The 20,034-nt window shown below is 40.5% G+C and overlaps 1 protein-coding gene across 2 annotated transcripts in view; it reads right to left on the bottom strand.

Annotated features, from left to right (window-relative positions):
- The window catches only part of LOC139042824 (centromere-associated protein E-like), a 28,230-nt gene extending 12,884 nt beyond the window's left edge, over positions 1 to 15,346 (bottom strand). For both annotated transcript variants that reach the window (XM_070503370.1, XM_070503369.1), the window contains exons 1-8: positions 15,217 to 15,346; positions 13,099 to 13,188; positions 12,860 to 12,978; positions 11,832 to 11,951; positions 11,315 to 11,396; positions 11,079 to 11,146; positions 10,936 to 11,001; positions 388 to 439 (exon numbers count right to left, since the gene is read on the bottom strand). In XM_070503370.1, the coding sequence (XP_070359471.1) occupies positions 388 to 439; positions 10,936 to 11,001; positions 11,079 to 11,146; positions 11,315 to 11,396; positions 11,832 to 11,951; positions 12,860 to 12,978; positions 13,099 to 13,188; positions 15,217 to 15,331 (712 nt within the window). In that variant the 5' untranslated portion in view covers positions 15,332 to 15,346. The remainder of the gene's footprint in view (positions 1 to 387; positions 440 to 10,935; positions 11,002 to 11,078; positions 11,147 to 11,314; positions 11,397 to 11,831; positions 11,952 to 12,859; positions 12,979 to 13,098; positions 13,189 to 15,216) is intronic.
- Positions 15,347 to 20,034: the final 4,688 nt, after the last annotated feature.

The following is a 20,034-nucleotide window of genomic DNA, read 5'->3' as shown; positions in this document are numbered from 1 at the left end:
TTATGCCTTTTAAGTCATTATTGCAAAGGGGGTCTTTTCGTACATTAAATATTCCAACCGGCTGTTGTGTTAGGAGGTGCTCATGTCTATAGATTAATTTTGTATCCTGCCACTTTTCTGAATTTCCTTACTGATTATGGTGTTCATGGGACTCTCAGGAGCTTTCCAACTATAAATCCTGTCAACGACAGAGTTTCATCTTTTTAACTAACGCTACAGCAGCACAAAGCAGATAATAAGCCAGATAAGGAAGCTGCTTTTTCTGTTAAAGACTTTTATCACAAAATTATCATTACTTTATTAGTCTCTAAAATGCATGGTGGCACTTTTACTCTGTTAAAGAACAGGAGGACTTTCAGACCAAAATATTTCATGAGTTTTCATTACCTTCAGCACCTGTTTGAGCAGCTCTTTCACTGCCTGCAAGATCAACCAAATTCTGCAGGAGATGAAAATAAACCTTTAGGAAGTGTAACTTGAAATAATAAAATCCAAAGTACTGGAAGAACATTTTTAACCCATGGTTTATCTGAACACCCCATCTGTTTCCTTGTTTCTCACCTCACTATTTAAGCCTTCCCTTGTCTGAGTCAAACTGAGCTCAACATCTTGTTCCTTCTTTATAATACCTCCTCCATAATGCTGCCAGAATAGGTTCACTTTCCTACACAAAGTTCGAAATCTTACCATGGTGAATACGATTCTTTATAATCCGGCACTTGTGTTGCTCTAGCCTCATTTCTGTCCATCAGTTACTCTTAACTCTGGCTGAACTACGGACTATGCCCTCCACACCATGCACAGCTACCCTTTGCCATTCCCTGTGTTTCGCTGATTCTGATGTTCTAGTCTGCCCCTACTCTTCCTTCACGACCAAAGGCAACTGCCACCTTCCCAGTGTAGCTTTGTCAACTTGATCCTTCCTTCCCTATACCGTGAATGAATTGACCTTTCAACGGTGTACCCAGAGGTCTTTATAGATATGACTGGTTATTATAGCACTTACTGTGTTGAGCTAGTTATTTGCGTCTCTGACCACACTGTAGCATCTTTAAAACCATGGGCCTCTCTTCCATTTCACAAATATTGTTGGAAAGAACTGACTGCCTGTCGTGCTGCAGGCAGCACGTTAGGTGCTAGGGATATGGCAGCGCAACAGGCAAATGAGGACCCTGCTCTCAGCTTATGTTCTGCACAGGGTGGGACTCGGGGAGGAGGAAGTTAGTGAGAGGAGAGAAAAAGACAAACAAATAAGAAACATAGCATGTTAAGCGTAATACAGACAATTTAAACAGAGTGTTAGAAGTGGGAAGAGGAAAGGACAGGACAGGCTCTTTGGGCAGGATGGCAGGGGAAGTCCCCCAATTCAGCTAAGATCTGGAAGGACGGAGAAGAGGGAGCCAGCCCTGCAAAGACCAAGGGAACCATACTCCAGATTAAAGAACAACCAGCACACCAGTCACAAAGCAGAAATGAGCTTGGTGTGTTCAAGAAATGGAAAGGGCAGTGTGGCAGAGTTGGTGAAGGAGAGATGGGACAAGATAGGGTACAGAAGCGGGTTTTTGGGATGCAATGGGAAGCCATTGGACGGCTTTGACAAGAGTGACATGCTTGACTGAACTTCCTCAAGGGTCACCTGGGCCCCTGGGGGGCAAACAGATTGGAGAGGGGCAAGACCGTAGCCAGGAGCCCAGTTAGGAGGCTGGGGCAGGAATGTGAATGGAGACAAGGCGGCCTGGACTAGGGAGGTTGCCATGGAGACAGTAAGTATGGAGGGATGTCTTCTTTACTCTTTTAATCTCAGAGCCCAGTCCTGGGCTCAGAACACTGTAAAGCCTCCGCAAATATTCTTAATGCATTAAAAGAAAGTCAAAGATTTAAATTATTTGTCTCTGTGGAGACCTCCAGTGATGAGCAGGTGATTACACACTTCTGCTTTGGAGTCCTGTCTCAGATACTTCTTTCTTTAAAACATTCAAAGAAGTCTCACCTTTCCTGTGTAGTATCTACCACAGATGGCCTAGATACATAATAAAGGGGTGAAGTGGTGGTGAAGGCAGCATGAACTTAGGTATAAAGATGGGAATAAGCATTAGTGTTCAAAGATACCAAGTGGCCCAACCTATCCTTAAGAGAGGAGCGCACATGGAGCAGAAGGACGTCAAGTTAGACTGGTTAAGAGTGGCCAGATCTTGTCCAAGGAAGTGACACGACACAAGCTTAGTGACATCAGAAATCTGCATAACAGACTGAAGAAGCAAAACCAGGTCATGGGGGCCAGGTCCAGGGGAATGATACAGTAATTCAAGAGATGAGGACTTGAGTATGACACCCATGGAATGCTAAAGGGTAGCATCAATAAAAAACGGGGATGACGGGACAAAAGAGAAGGCAGAAAAAGATGAGGTGAAACTGACTTGGGTTTCCAGCCTAGGTGACCAGGATAACACTGATAATACTGGAAAAAAGGAATATTCACCATGGTAGGAAGAAATAACTTGGTTTTAGACACACTAAAATTTGAGATATCAGTGAGACACACCATTATAACAATCTTTAGGAAGATATGAATTAGAACTCAGAGCTCTAGACAAAATAAATATATGGCTGTCATCAAAAGACAAATGTGAACCAAATGTCAGAGGGCAACGGGGAAGTAAGAAAGGCCACAGAACACGCCTGAGTTTTTGTTAGAAAGGTAGGGAAAAGAAGCCACAGAAGGGAACAGAGACGGAGCAGAGCTAAGAGAACCTGGATATTATTCTCCCAGAAAGGCCAGGAGACACTCAGAGACTCCCTCCAAAGAGCCAGAAAATGACTCTGGGGAAGACTTCTTTCCAAGAAGATACTTAGAGTGAGCGGGAGGCTGGAGGGCTGGACTTGATGATATCTAAGGTCGCCAGATAATAGAACATCAAAGAACACAAGAAAAGTCACCAAATGGATCACTGAATATGTCAAGAGTATTAAAGCTACATTATTAAGAGAAAAGTTAAAAATTGCAGTGAAATATCACAGGCCAGGTTTGGAAAACAAAACAGAAGTTAGGTTTTGTGGGGTTTTTTATTGTTAAACTGAAGAAAGAATAGGCTATTATAATAGACATTATACTGTGTAGTAAAATAACTGGGGTGAACTAGAATTAGATACTTGAGTGATTTTTCAAAATCTCAAAGTGAATAAACATATTATAGATTTACTCGTTTTTTCCCTGAAGTTTTCAAATAAAATAATCTTTATTTTTTAAAGATTGGCATCTGAGCTAACATCTGTTACCAATCTTCCCCCCCACTTCTTCTTTTCCCCAAAGCCCCCCAGCACACAGTTGTATATTCTAGTTGTAGTAGGTCCTTCTGGCTGTGCTATGTGGGACACCACCTCAGCGTGGCCTGATGAGCGGTGCTGGGTCCGCACCCAGGATCCAAAGTGGCGAAACCCCAGGCCTCCAAAGCAGCATGTGAACTCAACCTCTTGGCCACGGGGCCAGCTCCCAAACAGAATAATCTTAAATCGTATCCCACATCAAGCTAAAGAATTTAGGTCCTGAAGACAGAGAATAAAGTAATAATGGTAAGGAATAGGAAGGAAGCACAAAAACAGAGAGAATTGATACAGCGCAGCAAGAAGGAAATGGGAGGTTTACTTATGTGGTAAGGAGTGTTTGCATAATGCTTATGTTCACTCATTCAACAAACAGGTATTGAATATAAACTACATACGATGTGTTGGGGCTATAAAGATGAATTAGACATTACTCTTCCCTTCAAGCGATTTACAGTCTAAAACATTGTGCTCATGGACGGGGTGGGTGGAGCAAAATGGCGGGGTGAGGTGACCTGGGACTCTCTCCCCTCCAAACTACAACAAAGGACTGAAAAAAAACTGAATTTCAGCTAATAAACCTAATGCCAGGAGATCAGAGACCTAGAGTATCAAAAAGACGGAGGACAGAGATCCTGCTGCTGGCCTCAGAGGAGCTGGAACAGGGTAGGAGAGAACTTCGCTCCCTCCCCTAGAGTCTGGGATCACTGCCGCAGGTGAGGGAAGGAGTGGGGGAGGGGCCACGTGACCGGGGGATTGCCCAGGACTCCTGCCGCCGGTATAGTGGAAACCCGCTGATGGGGGAAAGCTTCCGTGTGTGGGGACCCCATAAACCCAGGGCCTCAGGAGACCAGAAAACAGAACTGATCCAAATCCAGATCGGCGAGCCAGAAAAACAGCCCCTCCCCCTGGCAAACAATGCTGGGTGCTGCCATCTTGTCCGAAGGCGGAGAGCTCAAAACACGCGGCTCTCAACCCCCATATAGTGGCAACAGGCTGTAACTGCAACTCAATTCTACCACCATGTGAAAAAACCGCTCCTCTACCATCCAGCAATTTATAAAAGCTCCAGACCAGAAGGAAAACAATAAAAACACAGAATTAAGTCCTGAGAACTTAGAAATAGGTAAACTAAGTGAAAATGAGTTCAGAGCAGCTATAATCAAAAAACCCAATGAGATAGAGAGAAAGATAGAGAAACAAGCCAACGAGTTCTGGAGTTACTTCACAAAAGAGATTGAAATTATAAAGAAGAATCAAACAGAATAACTAGAGATGAAAAACACAATGGACCAGATGAAACAGAATACGGACTCCCTGAATGCCTGTGTAGACACCAGAGAGGAGCAAATTAGCATAATTGAAGATATACAGGCCGAATGGCTCCAGACAGAGGAAGAAAGAGAACTAAGAGTTAAAAAAAATGAGGAAAATCTCTGAGAGATAGCGGATTCAATGAGAAGAAAGAATTTATGGATAATAGGAATTCCCAAGAACGTGAAAAAGGAAAATGGAGCAGAAAGTGTTCTTAATGAAATTATAGAAGAGAACTACCCAAATCTAGGGATTGAGGGAGAAATGTGTGTAGAGGAAGCTTTCAGATCTCCTAGATTTGTCAATGTGAAAAGACCTACTGCAAGGCATATAGTAGTACAAATGGCAAAAATGAAAGACAAAGAAAGAATACTCAGGGCAGCAAGACAGAAGTAAATAACCTACAAAGGAACTCCTATCAGACTTTCAGCAGATTTCTCTGCAGAAAATTTACAAGCTAGGAGAGAATGGAGTGACATATTCAAAACTTTAAAAGATAAAAATCTTTAGCCAAGAATACTCTATCCAGCAAGAATATCCTTCAGATGTGAGGGAGAAATTAAATCTTTTCCAGACAAACAAAAGTTAAGGGAATTTGTAACCAAAAGTCCTCCACTACAAGAAATCCTCAAGAAGGCTCTCATACCTGAAAAAAGAAAAAAGGGAGAAAGGGGACACAATCCACAGAGTAGGGAGACAGATAAATAGAACCAGAATAGGATAGCAAATATTCACCTATAGCATTAGGACAAAGGTAAGGAAACTACCAAAGCAAAGTGGATCTTATCACTCTAACTACAAACTCATAACACGAGTTGGAATAAGAAATGAAAATAACGGGGCTGGCCCTATGGCCAAGTGGTTAAGTTCGCGCGCTCTGCTGCAGGCGGCCCAGTGTTTTGTTGGTTCAAATTCTGGGCGCAGACATGGCACTGCTCATCAAATCACGCTGAGGCAGCGTCCCACATGCCACAACTAGAAGGACCCACAACGAAGAATATACAACTATGTACTGGGGGGCTTTGGGGAGAAAAAGGAAAAAAATAAAATCTTAAAAAAAAAAGAAATGAAAATAATAATTTAGGAGGGGAAGAGCAAAGGGACTAAATTAGTCTAGGCCAAGTAAGTAAGAGACCACCAGAGAATAGACTATATTATACACGAGATTCAAAATACAAACTTCAGGGTAGACACTAAACTAAAAAACACAACAAAGCCACAAAACATAAATAAGGAAAAAGCTAAGAAACCCAGCATAAGAAAGTGCAGTATTAAATGGGTAGGCTAAAGCACACAGGAAGACAAACACAGGAAAACCAGATAACGAGCAACAGATTGACAGCATTAAGTCCACATGAATCAATAATCACTCTCAATGTAAATGGACTGAACTCTCCAATAAAAAGACACAGAGTGGCAAAATGAATTAAAGAACAAGATCCAACAATTTGTTGCCTCCAGGAAACACACCTCAGCCTCAAGGACAAACACAGGTTCAGAGTGAAAGGGTGGAGGACAATACTTCAAGCTAATAGCAAGCAAAAAAAAACCAGGTGTTGCAATTCCTATATCAGACAAAGCAGATTTCAAAATAAGACAGGTAAAGAGAGACACAGAGGGACAATATATAATGATCAAAGGGACACTTCATGAAGAAGAAATAACACTTATAAATATCTATGCACCCAACACAGGAGCACCAAGATTCATAAAGCAACTATTAACAGACCTAAAGGAAGATGTTAAAAACAACACAATAATAGTAGGGGACCTCAACACCCCACTCACATCAATGGACAGGTCATCCAGACAGAAAATCAACAAGGAAATAGTGGAGCTAAATGAAAAAACAATTGGGCTTAATAGACATATATAGATCACTTCATCCTAAAACAGCAGAATACACATTCTTCTCAAGTGCAAATGGAATATTCTCAAGGATAGACCATATGTTGCCAAACAAGGCAAGCCTCTACAAATTTAAAAAAAATTGAAATAATAACAAGCATCTTCTCCGATCATAATGCTATAAGGCTAGAAATTAATTAGAAGAAAAAAGCTGAGAAAGGCACAAAGATGTGGAGCCTAAACAATACACTACTGAACAAGCAATGGATCGTTGAAGAAATTAAAGAAGAAAAAATACCTAGAAACAAATGAAAATGATAACATGCCATACAAACTCATATGGGATACAGCAAAAGCTGTGTTAAGAGGAAAATTCACTGCAATACAGGCACATCTTAACAAACAAGAAAAATCCCAAATAAGCAATCTTAAACTACACCTAACTGAACTAGAGAAAGAAGAACAAACAAAGCCCAAAGTCAGCAGAAGGAGAGAAATAATAAAAATCAGAGCAGAAATAAATACTATTGAAACAAAAAAGGCAGTAGAAAGGATCAACGAAACAAAGAGTTGGTTCTTTGAGAAGATAAATAAAATTGACAAACCCCTAGCCAGACTTACAAATAAAAAACGGGAGAAAGCTCAAATAAACAAAAGCAGAAATGAAAGAGGAGAAATAACAACAGACTCTGCAGAAATACAATGGATTATAAGAGAATACTATGAAAAACTCTATGCTAACAGAATGGATAACCTAGAGGAAATGGATAAATTCTTAGACTCCTACAATCTACCAAAGCTCACTCAAGAAGAAGCAGACAATTTGAACAGACCAATCACAAGGCAAGAGATTGAAACAGCAATCAAAAACATCCCAAAGAATAAAACCCCAGGACCAGATGGCTTTCCTGGGGAATTCTACCAAACTTTCAGAGAGGATTTAATACCTATCCTTTTCAAGCTATTCCAAAAAATTAGGGAGGATGGAACACTTCCTAACACATTCTATGAGGCCAATATCACGCTGATACCAAAGCCTGAGAAGGACCCCACGAAAAAAGAGAACTGCAGGCCAATATCACTGATGAACATAGATGCAAAAATTCTAAACAAAATTTTGGCAACCCGAATTCAGCAATTCATCAAAAGGATCATACATCATGATCAGGTGGGATTCATACCAGGGACACAGGGATGGTTCAACATCCGCAAATCAATCAACGTGATACACCACATCAACAAACTGAGGAATAAAAACCACATGATCATCTCAATAGATGCAGAGAAGGCATTTGACAAGATCCAACAGCCATTTATGATAAAAACTCTGAACAAAATGGGCATAGAAGGGAACTATCTCAACATAATAAAGGCCATATATGACAAACCCACAGCCAACATCATACTCAATGGGCAAAAACTGAGCACCATCCCCATGAAAACAGGACGAGACATGTATCATCACTTATTTAACACAGTACTGTACACACTTATTTAACACAGTACTGGAAGTCCTGGCCAGAGCAATCAGGCAAGACAAAGGAATAAAAGGAATCCAAATAGGGAGGGAAGAAGTGAAACTCTCGCTGTTTGCAGATGACATGATCTTATATATAGAAAACCCCAAAGAATCCATTGGAAAACTCTTAGAAGTAATCAACAACTACAGCAAAGTTGCAGGGTATAAAACCAATTTGCATAAATCAGTAGCATTTCCATATTCTAACAACGAACTAACAGAAAAAGAACTCAAGAACACAATACCATTCACAAAAGCAACAAAAAGAATAAAATACCTTAGGGTAAATTTAACTAAGGAAGTGAAGGACCTATATAATGAAAATTACAAGGCCTTTTTGAGAGAATTGGATGATGACATAAGGAGATGGAAAGACATTCCATGTACATGGATTGGAAGAATAAACATCGTTAGAATGTCCGTTCTACCTAAAGCAATCTACAGATTCAACACCATCCCAATCAGAATCCCAATGACATTCTTTACAGAATTAGAACAAAGAATCCTAAAATTTATATGGGGCAACAAAAGACCCCAAATTGCTCAAGCAATCCTGAGAAAAAAGAACAAAACGGGAGGCATTACAATCCCTGACTTCAAAACTTACCACAAAGCTACAGTAATCAAAACAGCATGGTACTGGTACAAAAACAGGTGCACAGATCAATGGAACAGAATTGAAAGCCCAGAAATAAAACCATACACCTATGGACAGCTTATCTTCGACAAAGGAGCAGAGTGCATACAATGGAGAAAAGAAAGTCTTTTCAACAAATGGTGCTGGGAAAACTGGAAAGCCATATGTAAAAGAATGAAAATTGACCATTCTTTTTCACCATTCACCAAAATAAACTCAAAATGGATCAAAGACCTAAAGGTGACACCTGAAACCAGAAGGCTTCTGGAAGAAAACGTAGGCAGTACGCTCTTTGACATCAGTATTAAAAGGATCTTTTCGGACACCATGTCTACTCAGAGAAGGGAAACAATAGAAAGAATAAACAAATGGGACTTCATTAGACTAAAGAGCTTCTTCAAGGCAAATGAAAACAGGATTGAAACAAAAAAACAACCCACTAACTGGGAAAAAATATTTGCAAGTCATATACCTGACAAAGGCTTAATATCCATAATATATAAAGAACTCTCACAACTCAACAACAAAAAATCAAACAACCCGATCAAAAAATGGGCTGGAGACATGAACAGACATTTCTCCAAAGAAGATATACGGATGGCCAATAGGCACATGAAAAGATGCTCATCATCACTGATCATCAGGGAAATGCAAATCAAAACTACACTAAGATATCACCTTACACCCATTAGAATGACAAAAATATCTAAATCTAATATTAACAAATGTTGGAGAGGTTGTGGAGAGAATGGTACCCTCATACACTGCTGGTGGGAATGCAAACTAGTGCAGCCACTATGGAAAACAGTATGGAGATTCCTCAAAAAATTAAAAATAGAACTACCATACTATCCAGCCATTCCACTACTGGATATCTATCCAAAGAGCTTGAAGTCAGCAATTCCAAAAGTCCTATGCACCCCAATGTTCACTGCAGCATTATTTACAATAGCCAAGATATGGAAGCAACCTAAGTGCCCATCAACAGATGAATGGATAAAGAAGATGTGGTATATATATATACAATGGAATACTACTCAGATGCAAAACAGAACAAAATCATCCCATTTGCAACAACATGGATGGACCTTGAGGGAATTATGTTAAGTGAAATAAGCCAGTTAGAGAAGGATAATCTCTGATTCACTCCACTCACATGAGGAATTTAAAAATGTAGACAAAGAGACCAGATTAGTGGCCACCAGGGGAAAGGTGGGGTGGGGGGTGGGCACAAAGGGTGAAGTGGTGCACCTACAACACGAATGACAAACAGTAATGTACAACTGAAATTTCACAAGATTGTAACCTATCATTAACTCAATAAAAAATAAATAAATAAATAAATAAATTCAACCCACCATTTGGGAGAAAAATTGCAATTAAGGGGGAACAAAAAGTCCCAGTATCTACGGACTGTTAAAATTAAATGATAAGAAAGACCACAATGGTTTCTCCTGTTGCAATAAATTCTTCAGATCTGTAGAATGCCGCAAACCCCCTCAATTCATTTTAATTTGCTTTCACTGACACGCATGTCCAACAGAACAGTAAGAAAAAAGAAAAAGAAAGAAAGAAACTACCTTGGGGGAAAAATAAAGTTTATTGGAAGAAACACTCCATTTGAAAACAAAAAGAAACTCTGGGTGAATCAGCATATGATCCAACACAACTTGGAGGATGCATGGGAAGGCCTGTGCTGTAAACCAAAGAGAGTGCCATCTACAGAATGCATACTTTGAATACATCGTCAACAGTGGCAACATTTCCATCGGTTAAATAAATGTAATTTTTTTTCATTAAAAAAATAATAACCATAAAACATTGTGCTCATAATATAAAACGTATTTTTTTATTGTACTTAAGAACGAACTTGAATATGTGATTTATTTTTTAACCATCCCATCTAGGTTTCTGTTGATCTCACAAGTCTCAATTCTACTGGCTGAGACTAAGTTAAAAAAAAATCACCAAATTCCAAGATTACTTTAAGTTTTAAATGTAGATTGGAAAAAAAAACCCAAATCCTCTTTCGTTACTGGTTAGGAAAGGCCTCAACTCCTACAACCATTACATCTAAATTTTAGGAGATGGCAGCCATAACATAACAGGAAGAAAGACCCCCGAATTTTTCCTATATTTTAACTAGTTATCTCATGCTACCGATAAGAATAAACTACCAATTTATAGATGTTTTTCCCTATTTAGTTAACAGTTCTTATGAAACCAAACATCCAGCAGCTGAATTAAATTTTGCTTTGGCCCATAGAGTACATTAGCAGGGTTTACCAATACTCACCAAATGGGACACCTTGACAGATCCTTCACAATTAGAGGGTTCACCTTTCTCTCTACTTTCCAAAATCTAGACAGAAAAGGCAACTTGTAGAAAAATTAGTGTCTTCTTAATTGGAAAGACCAAGTAGAGAGAGAATTACCCACCATCCTAAAAATGGTATGAGAACGACTGCTCCTTTGATTCATCTTTGTGATTCCATAGTGTCTGTTCTCTGTAAAAATGAGTCATATTTCAGTGGCATATATTAAAATCCAAAGAAAAACATTAACTTTTACTGTAGCTTAAAAGTGAAAAGTGTGATTTGAAGCCTAAATACATTCAAGTGAATAGTTTTTACTATTCTACAAGTGTTTTGAGGAAATACAGCATAAAGTCTTACTTTCTCCCTTTGTGATCCACTTCAAAGCCATTTCTGGTGTATAAACAACTTCTTCTGTGAGATCAGCCACATATACATTCCTCTGAAACAAGGTTAATGATGGGAAGAGTAGAGAAATAGAAGTCACTTAAAAGTGTGCATCTCAAGAGAAGGTGCAAACTATTACAGAATTAATTTGTAGAAGTTAAAAGTAGAAAATGGAGAATATTACTCTGTATAAAAATAAGAAGTAAATCTATGATATTTACAATTTATATCCTATACAAAAGCACACCAAATTCTAACCTGATACTTCCATCTTGTTCTTTTGAGGCCCTTACACAAAAATATTACAACTGTCAACATTTCAAAATGATACACATCACTTAAAAGATGATCTCATAAACATTTAAGAAAGAAAACAAAAAACAAATCACAGAAACAGGAGACATTTTAAAAAATAATGGAAAGTAAAGGTTAATGTTCATGAACTATAATCCCAATAAGTAACTGTATTGTTTGAGCCACTGTTACTCACATTGAAGTCTTCCCGAATTATCAAAGGCTTCATTTTTTGAGTGTCACAGAGTAAGTCTGTAATGGTTTCATTGTATATCTCCATGTAGGACACACGTAAGAGAAATTCCCTATCAGGAAACTAGGGGAAAACATATGTAAAAACATCAGAGATCACCCAGTTATGAAAACCTAATACTGAATGTTGATGTGCTCATAATAAACATTAAAATATTCTTTGAGAAGTTATCTTTGTAAAACAAACAAAAAAAATCCTATGGTTCTATATTGACAAAAGTAAACACAAAAATATAAAAGCATTGGGGCTGGCCCCGTGGCTGAGTGGTTAAGTTCGCGTGCTCCGCTGCAGGCGGCCCAGTGTTTCGTTAGTTCGAATCCTGGGCGCGGACATGGCACTGCTCATCAGACCACGCTGAGGCAGCATCCCACATGCCACAACTAGAAGAACCCACAACGAAGAATACACAACTATGTACCGGGGGGCTTTGGGGAGAAAAAGGAAAAAATAAAATCTTTAAAAAAAAAAAAGAAATACAAAAGCATTGTTTCAGAAATAATGAAAAGTATGGCATCATAAAATTCGAAGAAGAGGGTGCCCAGTCCAACTCTCTAAGCTTAAAATAAAACCCTACAAACAGATGTTCAAATAAGAACATTAAAAATCATTAAAACAGTAAGGAAAAAACAAATTGAAAACCCGCCTTAACTGATTAGGTTGCCTATCCTGGTCTTCTCACCACATCTACCCTCTCCTGCTCCTGAACGATCACGGACAGCTCCTCAAAGGCAGGGTTAAGATTTCTTGTTCCTCAATGCCTGCTTTGTGACAGGAGCAGCACTGCTTCAGGATTCAAGGGAAAGAATGAAAGGACTCTAAGCTCTAAAGCAAGGCTGTGGGGAAAGCAAATGTACGCTATGCCTTTCTTCCTTCCCCGTGGATAATCGAAAGAGAACTGTAAACCTGCTTCCTTCCACCATGACAAGAGGTGACTGCTTTTACCCGTATGTACCGGAAATTTGGCTATTTACCTTCTTAATTTTTTGGAAAATGTCATGAATTGCCCTGGGTATTACTCCCAAATAATCTTTTGAACCCATCATGGTATATGTTTTTCCTGAAGCAGTCTGCCCATAGGCAAATACAGTACCTGGGGACACAAAAACACACACACACAAAGATTGAAAAAGCATCGAGAGTATGTAAAACTATCAATACTGTTGAACACACACCCAAGACTAAATAAAACGTTTCTGCAGTGGATACAAACCATTGTAGCCTTGTATGGCAGAATCTATGATTGGTACTGCGATTTCCTCATACACATTTTTAGTAGATTCATCACTGTCAAAGACACGATCTAAAAAAAAAACCACACAAGTTAAACTAAACAAATCAACTGTGTTTTCACTTTGAATTAGTAGCTGCCCAAAGAAATAAAATTGTCAGGATATGGTATGATAAAATATTTAACTCACAATATTTTCTTCAACTTATTGGTCCTCTGAAAATACACTTCTCTATAAAGTAAAATGTGCTGGTTCTCACACAAAAAAACACAAGTCAGCTATCTTATGTGCTTTCAAGAGGCAGTGAGGCATAGTGGCTGAACCTGGGGATCTGGAATCAGACTGCCTGCAAATCCTGGTTCTGTCACTTACAAGCTATGTGACCTCGGGCAACGTGGATGATGTCTCTGTGCCTCACTTCCCTAACCTGTAAAGTGAATATATATTATCTTCCTTAGAGAATTACTGTGAACATATGGTTAATACTTAGGAAATGCAAACTATTACTATTCTTTGAGAAATTTTAGTGTTTATAACATATCTAGCAAGAAGGCCTGGCTCAAACTAAACCAAGAAACACAGACAATTGGAAGAAAAGCACCGAGCCAAGCTGAAGTGTTACAGAGAACAGCTGGTTGGCTGGCTGCTGAGGGCTGGGGTTAGGTAGCACTTGCCATGATGAATCCACCAGTCCAGGATGTGGTCTCTCCTTTGTTGGTGCATCAAAAATGGACCACTCTCTCAGTGATGGGCTCACATTAGAAAGCCCCCAAGAAATGGATTTGTCAGTCAGGAGGGAAATGTATCAACTGTCTTGAGAAATTCAGTGCTCACACGGCTTGCACCATGACCAACATCTGCACTTGCAGGTAGAACCCTATGGAAAACCAAAGTGCCATCTGAATGCTGCCAGGGGTCAGGAGTTCAGGGCAAGGAGAGATGGCAGGATGATTCAAATCTTAATACCAGCTGCTTCAGACAGGTAGGTGAGTCCAAACCCCTTGTGAGCATACACAGCTACTGAGAACCTGCAGCACTTGAGTCAGAATGCCTGTGTATCCCTTGTTCTTGGTTTTATCATCTCTGGAACATACTGTTCTACTTTTTAAAAATTTATGTTGATACTATCAAATAGTCCTTTACCAGGAATCATTTTCTATTCTATACATCTTTACTCTAAAGGCTTAGATATTGGCTTTCTAGCATAACACTAAGTCAACAACCTAATCACTCTCACTCCTAAGGTTGTTGAGGGGACCTTACTGTGCTTTGTGGTGCCTACGTGGCAGCATGGCAGTGTGGCTGGAACACAGATCTGACTCCTCCATTTGCTGGCTGTGTGATTTGCGTTTCAGTTCCTCATTAAAATGGGAAGGTACCTATCACATGGGCTTGTTAGGAGGATTAAATGAGTTAATATATATGAGGTGCTTAGAACAGTGTCCGGCACATGGTCAGCACTATACAGAATGTGCTAAATCAATACACAAATCAGCCTGGCCAACCTTGAGGGCCTCCAAGTCCTTTTGCCCTAGCTAGCTCTCGCTCATCCTACAGGTGCCGGGTACCTAAGCTAGTTAGATCCCCTGCTAGAAACTCCCACAAAGCCATGTCATCATAAGTGTAATTAGTAGTCTAAAGTCTTTCTTCCCACCATATGACAAGCTCCACAAAAGGGGCAGTAGGTACCCGCTGTATTCTAGCCAAGAAGGAATATCTTCACTATTTATTCTTTAAAGAGTTTTCTTGAAAATAATTGTGGAAAGAATATACCTAACTGAAAGATCTTAAAGATGACTTGACATTAAGCAACATATTTTGGGCTTACGGAGTCTTAGGCCACAAATACACTAATGAATAAGAGGAAAAATGTTAGTTTCAGTCATAAGGCATTATGACTATAACTGTGTTTTAAACATCAATTCATTATCTTACTTATCATAAAGGATGGATGAGCAATTTTTCAAATCTTCCACTGAAGCAGTTTACAGACAGCTTAGTCTTATCTTTAATGTCAAATCCAGTATTCTGGATAAGCCTTTTGTACTCTTAAAAGGAAAAGGATAATATGTTTACTTTTGATGCTATTATAAGCTTACCAAAATTGAAGGATTTACTTCCATCAACTTGATAAATAGCATTATTGTCAGTTTTCCAGTAAACTTGCGTATCTTCTCCAAGAGCTTCTTCTCTAAAAGAATAAAAACAGTGCATTTTATAACTAGTTTTGAAGTCTGTTATATGAAAGATAATTTAAAAGATTTCGTCTTCTGAAGAATATTTTAAAGGATGGTAATGACCTATACTATAATTGGGAGAAATGTGGAAAGTCCACCTTTAAGGGGTCACCACTCTTCAATGGGGCTTCCCTGACCTCCTGCCCTCTCACCGGAGCGTCCCTGGGAAGGTCTTCACGCCCTTCCCCCACCCAGCACTGTATGCTGAAAAGATACATTCAAACGCAACTCCGATTATCCTTCTTGCTTAACATCTTTCAAAACCATCCGAAATCCTCAACACACGGCACGTGAGACTTCGATCATGTTTATTTCTCTCTTCAACCTTTGCTTCCTCTGACTTCCTATATACACCCTAACTCAAGACAAATCAACTATCTGAAGGTTCCCCCAAGAGAAGAGATTTAATCCCTCTGTGCCTGGAATACCCCGACTTCCGTTTCCATCAAGTAACGTAACTATTCTTTCTCCCTGAAAAGTGTCAGGACTTTCCTGACACCAGCCCTGCCCGTCTCCCACGCCGTCATCTCGCTGTGGGGCTAATGACCCCTCCGGCACACTCCCCACCTGCCCGTCACAGCACCTGTCACAGTGTCGTGATGGTTTTGTTCCGGAGCTGTCTTCTAACGCATTAGATAATGAGCTCCTAGACAAGAGGGAAGTCCTCGTCTTGATATTCCCCTTTATTTAACACAGTAACATTTAACACATATTTCTCAAATGCAAAAATGTGTTAGTATTCTGAGGGAGGGGCAGAGACTAGAGAAGCAAACAGACATCATTTCTTGCCCTTCCTGCTCTCTCTATAGGGTTCATGACCTCTGTGTCTCCTCCTCTAGAATGTAAGATCCACGGGGCAACGACGGTAGTGTCTACACTGTACCAAAAGGAAAGAATTCCAAATGGGCGAATATCAGGCTCGCAGCGTCCTGAACGCTGAGCCAGCCGCCGCCGGAGCGAAGCCTGGGCGCAGCGAGCAGCCTGGGCCTCGCGCCCCGGGACACCGGGCGGCCGGGCCAGCGGCCAGCGCGCAGGGAGCCGGCTGCGCAGCGTCGAGAGAAGCCCCGGCCGGCCCGTCTCTCGCCCGGGCCGGGACCGCGCACCAAGGGCGAGCGGCCGAGCTGCCGACGGCCTACCTGCTGTTGAGAGGCCGCAGGCGCACGCACACGGCCACCGCCGCCTCCTCCGCCATCCCGCCGAGCGCCGGCCGGCTCGACGCCCGCGCCGCCTTAAAGGTCAAAATTTCCGCGACGCCGCGTCTGATTGGGCGGCGGCCCCGTGGCGTCACGCGTCGTCCCCTGCGTCCCCGGACGCTCGCCGCGGGGGAGGCGCGTTTCCAGCGTCTGGAGCAGAGGCGGCCACGGGGCGCGGAGGGCGGCTGTCCTGGCGGCAGCGGAGACGACGGCCGTCTGCTGGAAGCCTCTGGAGGGCGGGCAGCCGGTACGAACGCCGTCCGTCGCCCATCCTTGAAGACTTCGCAATCGGTGGGAAAACACGGCAGAGAAATTTTTTTCCACAATCAAAAGAGAATTACCACCTTTAAACAGTCATACTTTTTCCTGTTTTAATCTAAAAACCCTTAAAACGACAAGAGTTGAAAGTTACTACCCAGCCCAGAAACAAAAGAATCTTGTGCTCCTTAGAAACTGTGAGTTTTAGGTTTTTCCTCTTTCTTTTTGTTTGAACTCCTGTTCCCATTGGCTGTAAGTTCCTAAAAGGTTGACTTAGGAAAAGAATTATTGAAGAGTGGAAAAACTCACTTAGTAATGAGCTCAAACTTTTATTAGCGAAAGTGGAAAAGTGATTCTGAATTCTTTCCCAGAAATAGTGCTTGGTTTTCCTTTGTTTTAAATATGTATCCCAGTAAAGTATTAACATTTTCTTTAGGCAATTTCATTTCCTTTCAGTCCTTTTCTTAGTTGATTTAAGAAGCATCAAGAATTATCTCCTTTCTCTCACCAAAAACATGACCTGCAGTTGCCAATAATTGTTCGTTGTTTAGGAGTAGAAAACACTATTGATTTAATAAAACTATTTTGGAAGGTAATTCGGCAATATCAAAAATTGGAAGGCGCATGTACCCTTTATGCAAGCAATTCTGCTTTTAAGAATGTATACATATATTTGAATGACTGTGCAAGGACATGTATATCAGGCTATCAGTTGCGGCATTGTTGACAGTAGCAAATGACTGAAAACACATTAAATGCCAATAAATATGTTAAGTGGTTGACATTGTCAAGGAAAATAATCCATAATCAATCTATAAATGAAAATTTGGGTGAGTTTATTCTGAGCTTAAATCTGAGGATTATAACCCAGGGCCTTTCTTCCCAAAGGAAGAAAGGGCACCAAAGAAGTGGGGTGCACAGAGTGGTTATATACCCCCAGAGAGGATGTTTCACATAGGATTGAAATGTCCCTTTTTCCGTAGTCGCGAGACTGCTCTGTCCGCACAGCGATTGATGGAAACAGCAGGTAGGTCTTCTGTCTCAGTGAACGCAGCAGGGTGGCAGTCTGTTGTCTCCAGCTGAGTGGTCACAGGTGAGCTGGGTGGTCAAAGGTGAGTGCAGCAATCAGTTCCTAGCCTAAGGAAAGATGCTTATCCCTAAGGAAATGCCAATGTGGGGGGAAGTTGCACCTTTATCTCGAGGGCCTTTGTTCTTGCCACAGGAAATGTCTAAGCAGATATGCAATGCGTGCTCAACAGCCACAGTCAGGCCCTTTTGGAAAAAACAAGGTCAGGCCGAATTAGGTTTATACCAAATGGCTTGCTCATATACTCCAATATATCCTATTGCTTGCCATTTTTATTTGTCAAACACAAGCTGGGAATGTAGTCTCGCTTTCTGGTTGGAAAGAGGAGAGTGGATTTTGGTGGACTGCCATCAGCCTCTGCAACACTCTGACTACCTTAGATTTTCTCTGTAACCTAGGTTGCTTTTCCCTTCCTCTCATACATCTGTATTCTATTTGACACTCATCCATACTCAATTTTAGCAAGTTTCTTTTTTTATGAAGATGTCATAGACTTATTGAAGCTGAAAGGAACCTTAGAAATATTCTCATACAATTTTCTCATTTTGTGGATGGGACAATGGTGAATTACAAGATAAATGATTTTCTAGTGTGGCATAGCTTATAAATGGTGGAGTTGGACTGACCCAAGCCAGTACAGTTTCCATCTGCCACTGAACTCCTGTGTAACCATGACTAAAAGGAAAGGGACACTATGTCTGTAATCATTGCAGATAATTGTTGCAAGATTAAAGACTTGTGCTTTTGAAATTAAACACTGTTTATCTATTAAACAAAAATTACTCCTGTTGAAGGGGATGGAATGATATAAATATACATTGCAATTAATTTTATATGAAATTCATAAAGTAAGTGAGCACAGGTAAGTATTTCAAATTCATGTATATTTGTAATACCAGGAGCTCTCTGACCCCTAAAATTTGCACCATAATCAAGAACTGCCAAACACTATGTGAGGCCATGCCTCCCTCTGGAAGGACCACGGTGCCCTCTGCAGCTTTAGCAGAAATGAATACAGTTTGGGGGAAAAAATAATGAGAACACCAACATGCAAGTATGTGCAATTAACATGCCTCAGAAATTCACTTTACCTTCTTGAATTGAATGAAGATATTTATGTAAAGATCATATTTTAAGCAAAGTATACTACAGCCTGTATAGCAGGTACCTATTTATATAAAAAGATATGCAATACAGAAAAAGATACATATAGGTCCATATCTACAGATTAATTTGAGGGTAACACTCTAGGAAATGGCACAGTTGCCTTTGGCGAGACAAACTGGCACTCAGGGATCAGATGTGGGAATATTTACTTTTCACTGTGCTTCTTCTTGTACTACTTAAATTTTTTATCATATGCATGTATTAATCTTTCAGGCAAGAAAAAAGTTAATCAACAAAAATTTTAATTACCACTTAGAGCAATAGCTTGCATCCAAATTTCAAGCCTCCCTCTCCAGAAGTTCCATAACTGAAGTTCTTTAATCTGTTCAAAACAAGACAACAGGCCCAAAATGGAGTCACTTATACTAAGCCCCACGTCATCAAACCAAGACTTAACTTAATTACAGGTTCAGCTTTCCCAGAGAAGGAATTTTACACCAGTCAACCAGGAATCACCCCACCAGCACTAGTTAGGTAATCTGCCTGATAGGCCCCTTCCATCCTCTAAAGGAAAGTGACTTTTCAATAACTAATTTGCTTGCCTAGTATAACTTCCTTGTCCCCACTCCCTTCAGCCTATAAAGTTTTTTCATCTTGTACAGCCCCTCGGGGCTCCTTTCTACGTGCTACATTGGATGCTGCCCAATTCAAATTGATTTTTGCTCAAATAAACTCTTAAAATTTTTAAGTATCCCTAAGTTTGTCTTTTAACAGTTCTGTACCTGTTGACAGTCCTGGTGTTAAATGAGGGAACTGAGGGAGACCCTGAAGGTGCCTGCCCCCGAGAAATGAGCAACCAGGTGGGTGTGTGTGGAGCCCCTTGAGCTCACTGCTTTCTCGCTGCCTCTGGAGGTGGTTGTTAAGTCCTTCTGGGATCCTAGCTCTGCAGCTCTTGCATTATGAGTTTTCAAACTTTATTTGAACATTTCTTTTTCCAGACTGGGTCTGGAAACTGACGGGAGTCAGATTGGGTCC

Source organism: Equus asinus, unplaced genomic scaffold, assembly GCF_041296235.1.
Source record: "Equus asinus isolate D_3611 breed Donkey unplaced genomic scaffold, EquAss-T2T_v2 contig_1, whole genome shotgun sequence".
Classification (NCBI taxonomy): domain Eukaryota; kingdom Metazoa; phylum Chordata; class Mammalia; order Perissodactyla; family Equidae; genus Equus; species Equus asinus.
Note: the sequence above shows the minus strand (reverse complement) of the source record. Positions and strands in the feature narration are given on the sequence as shown.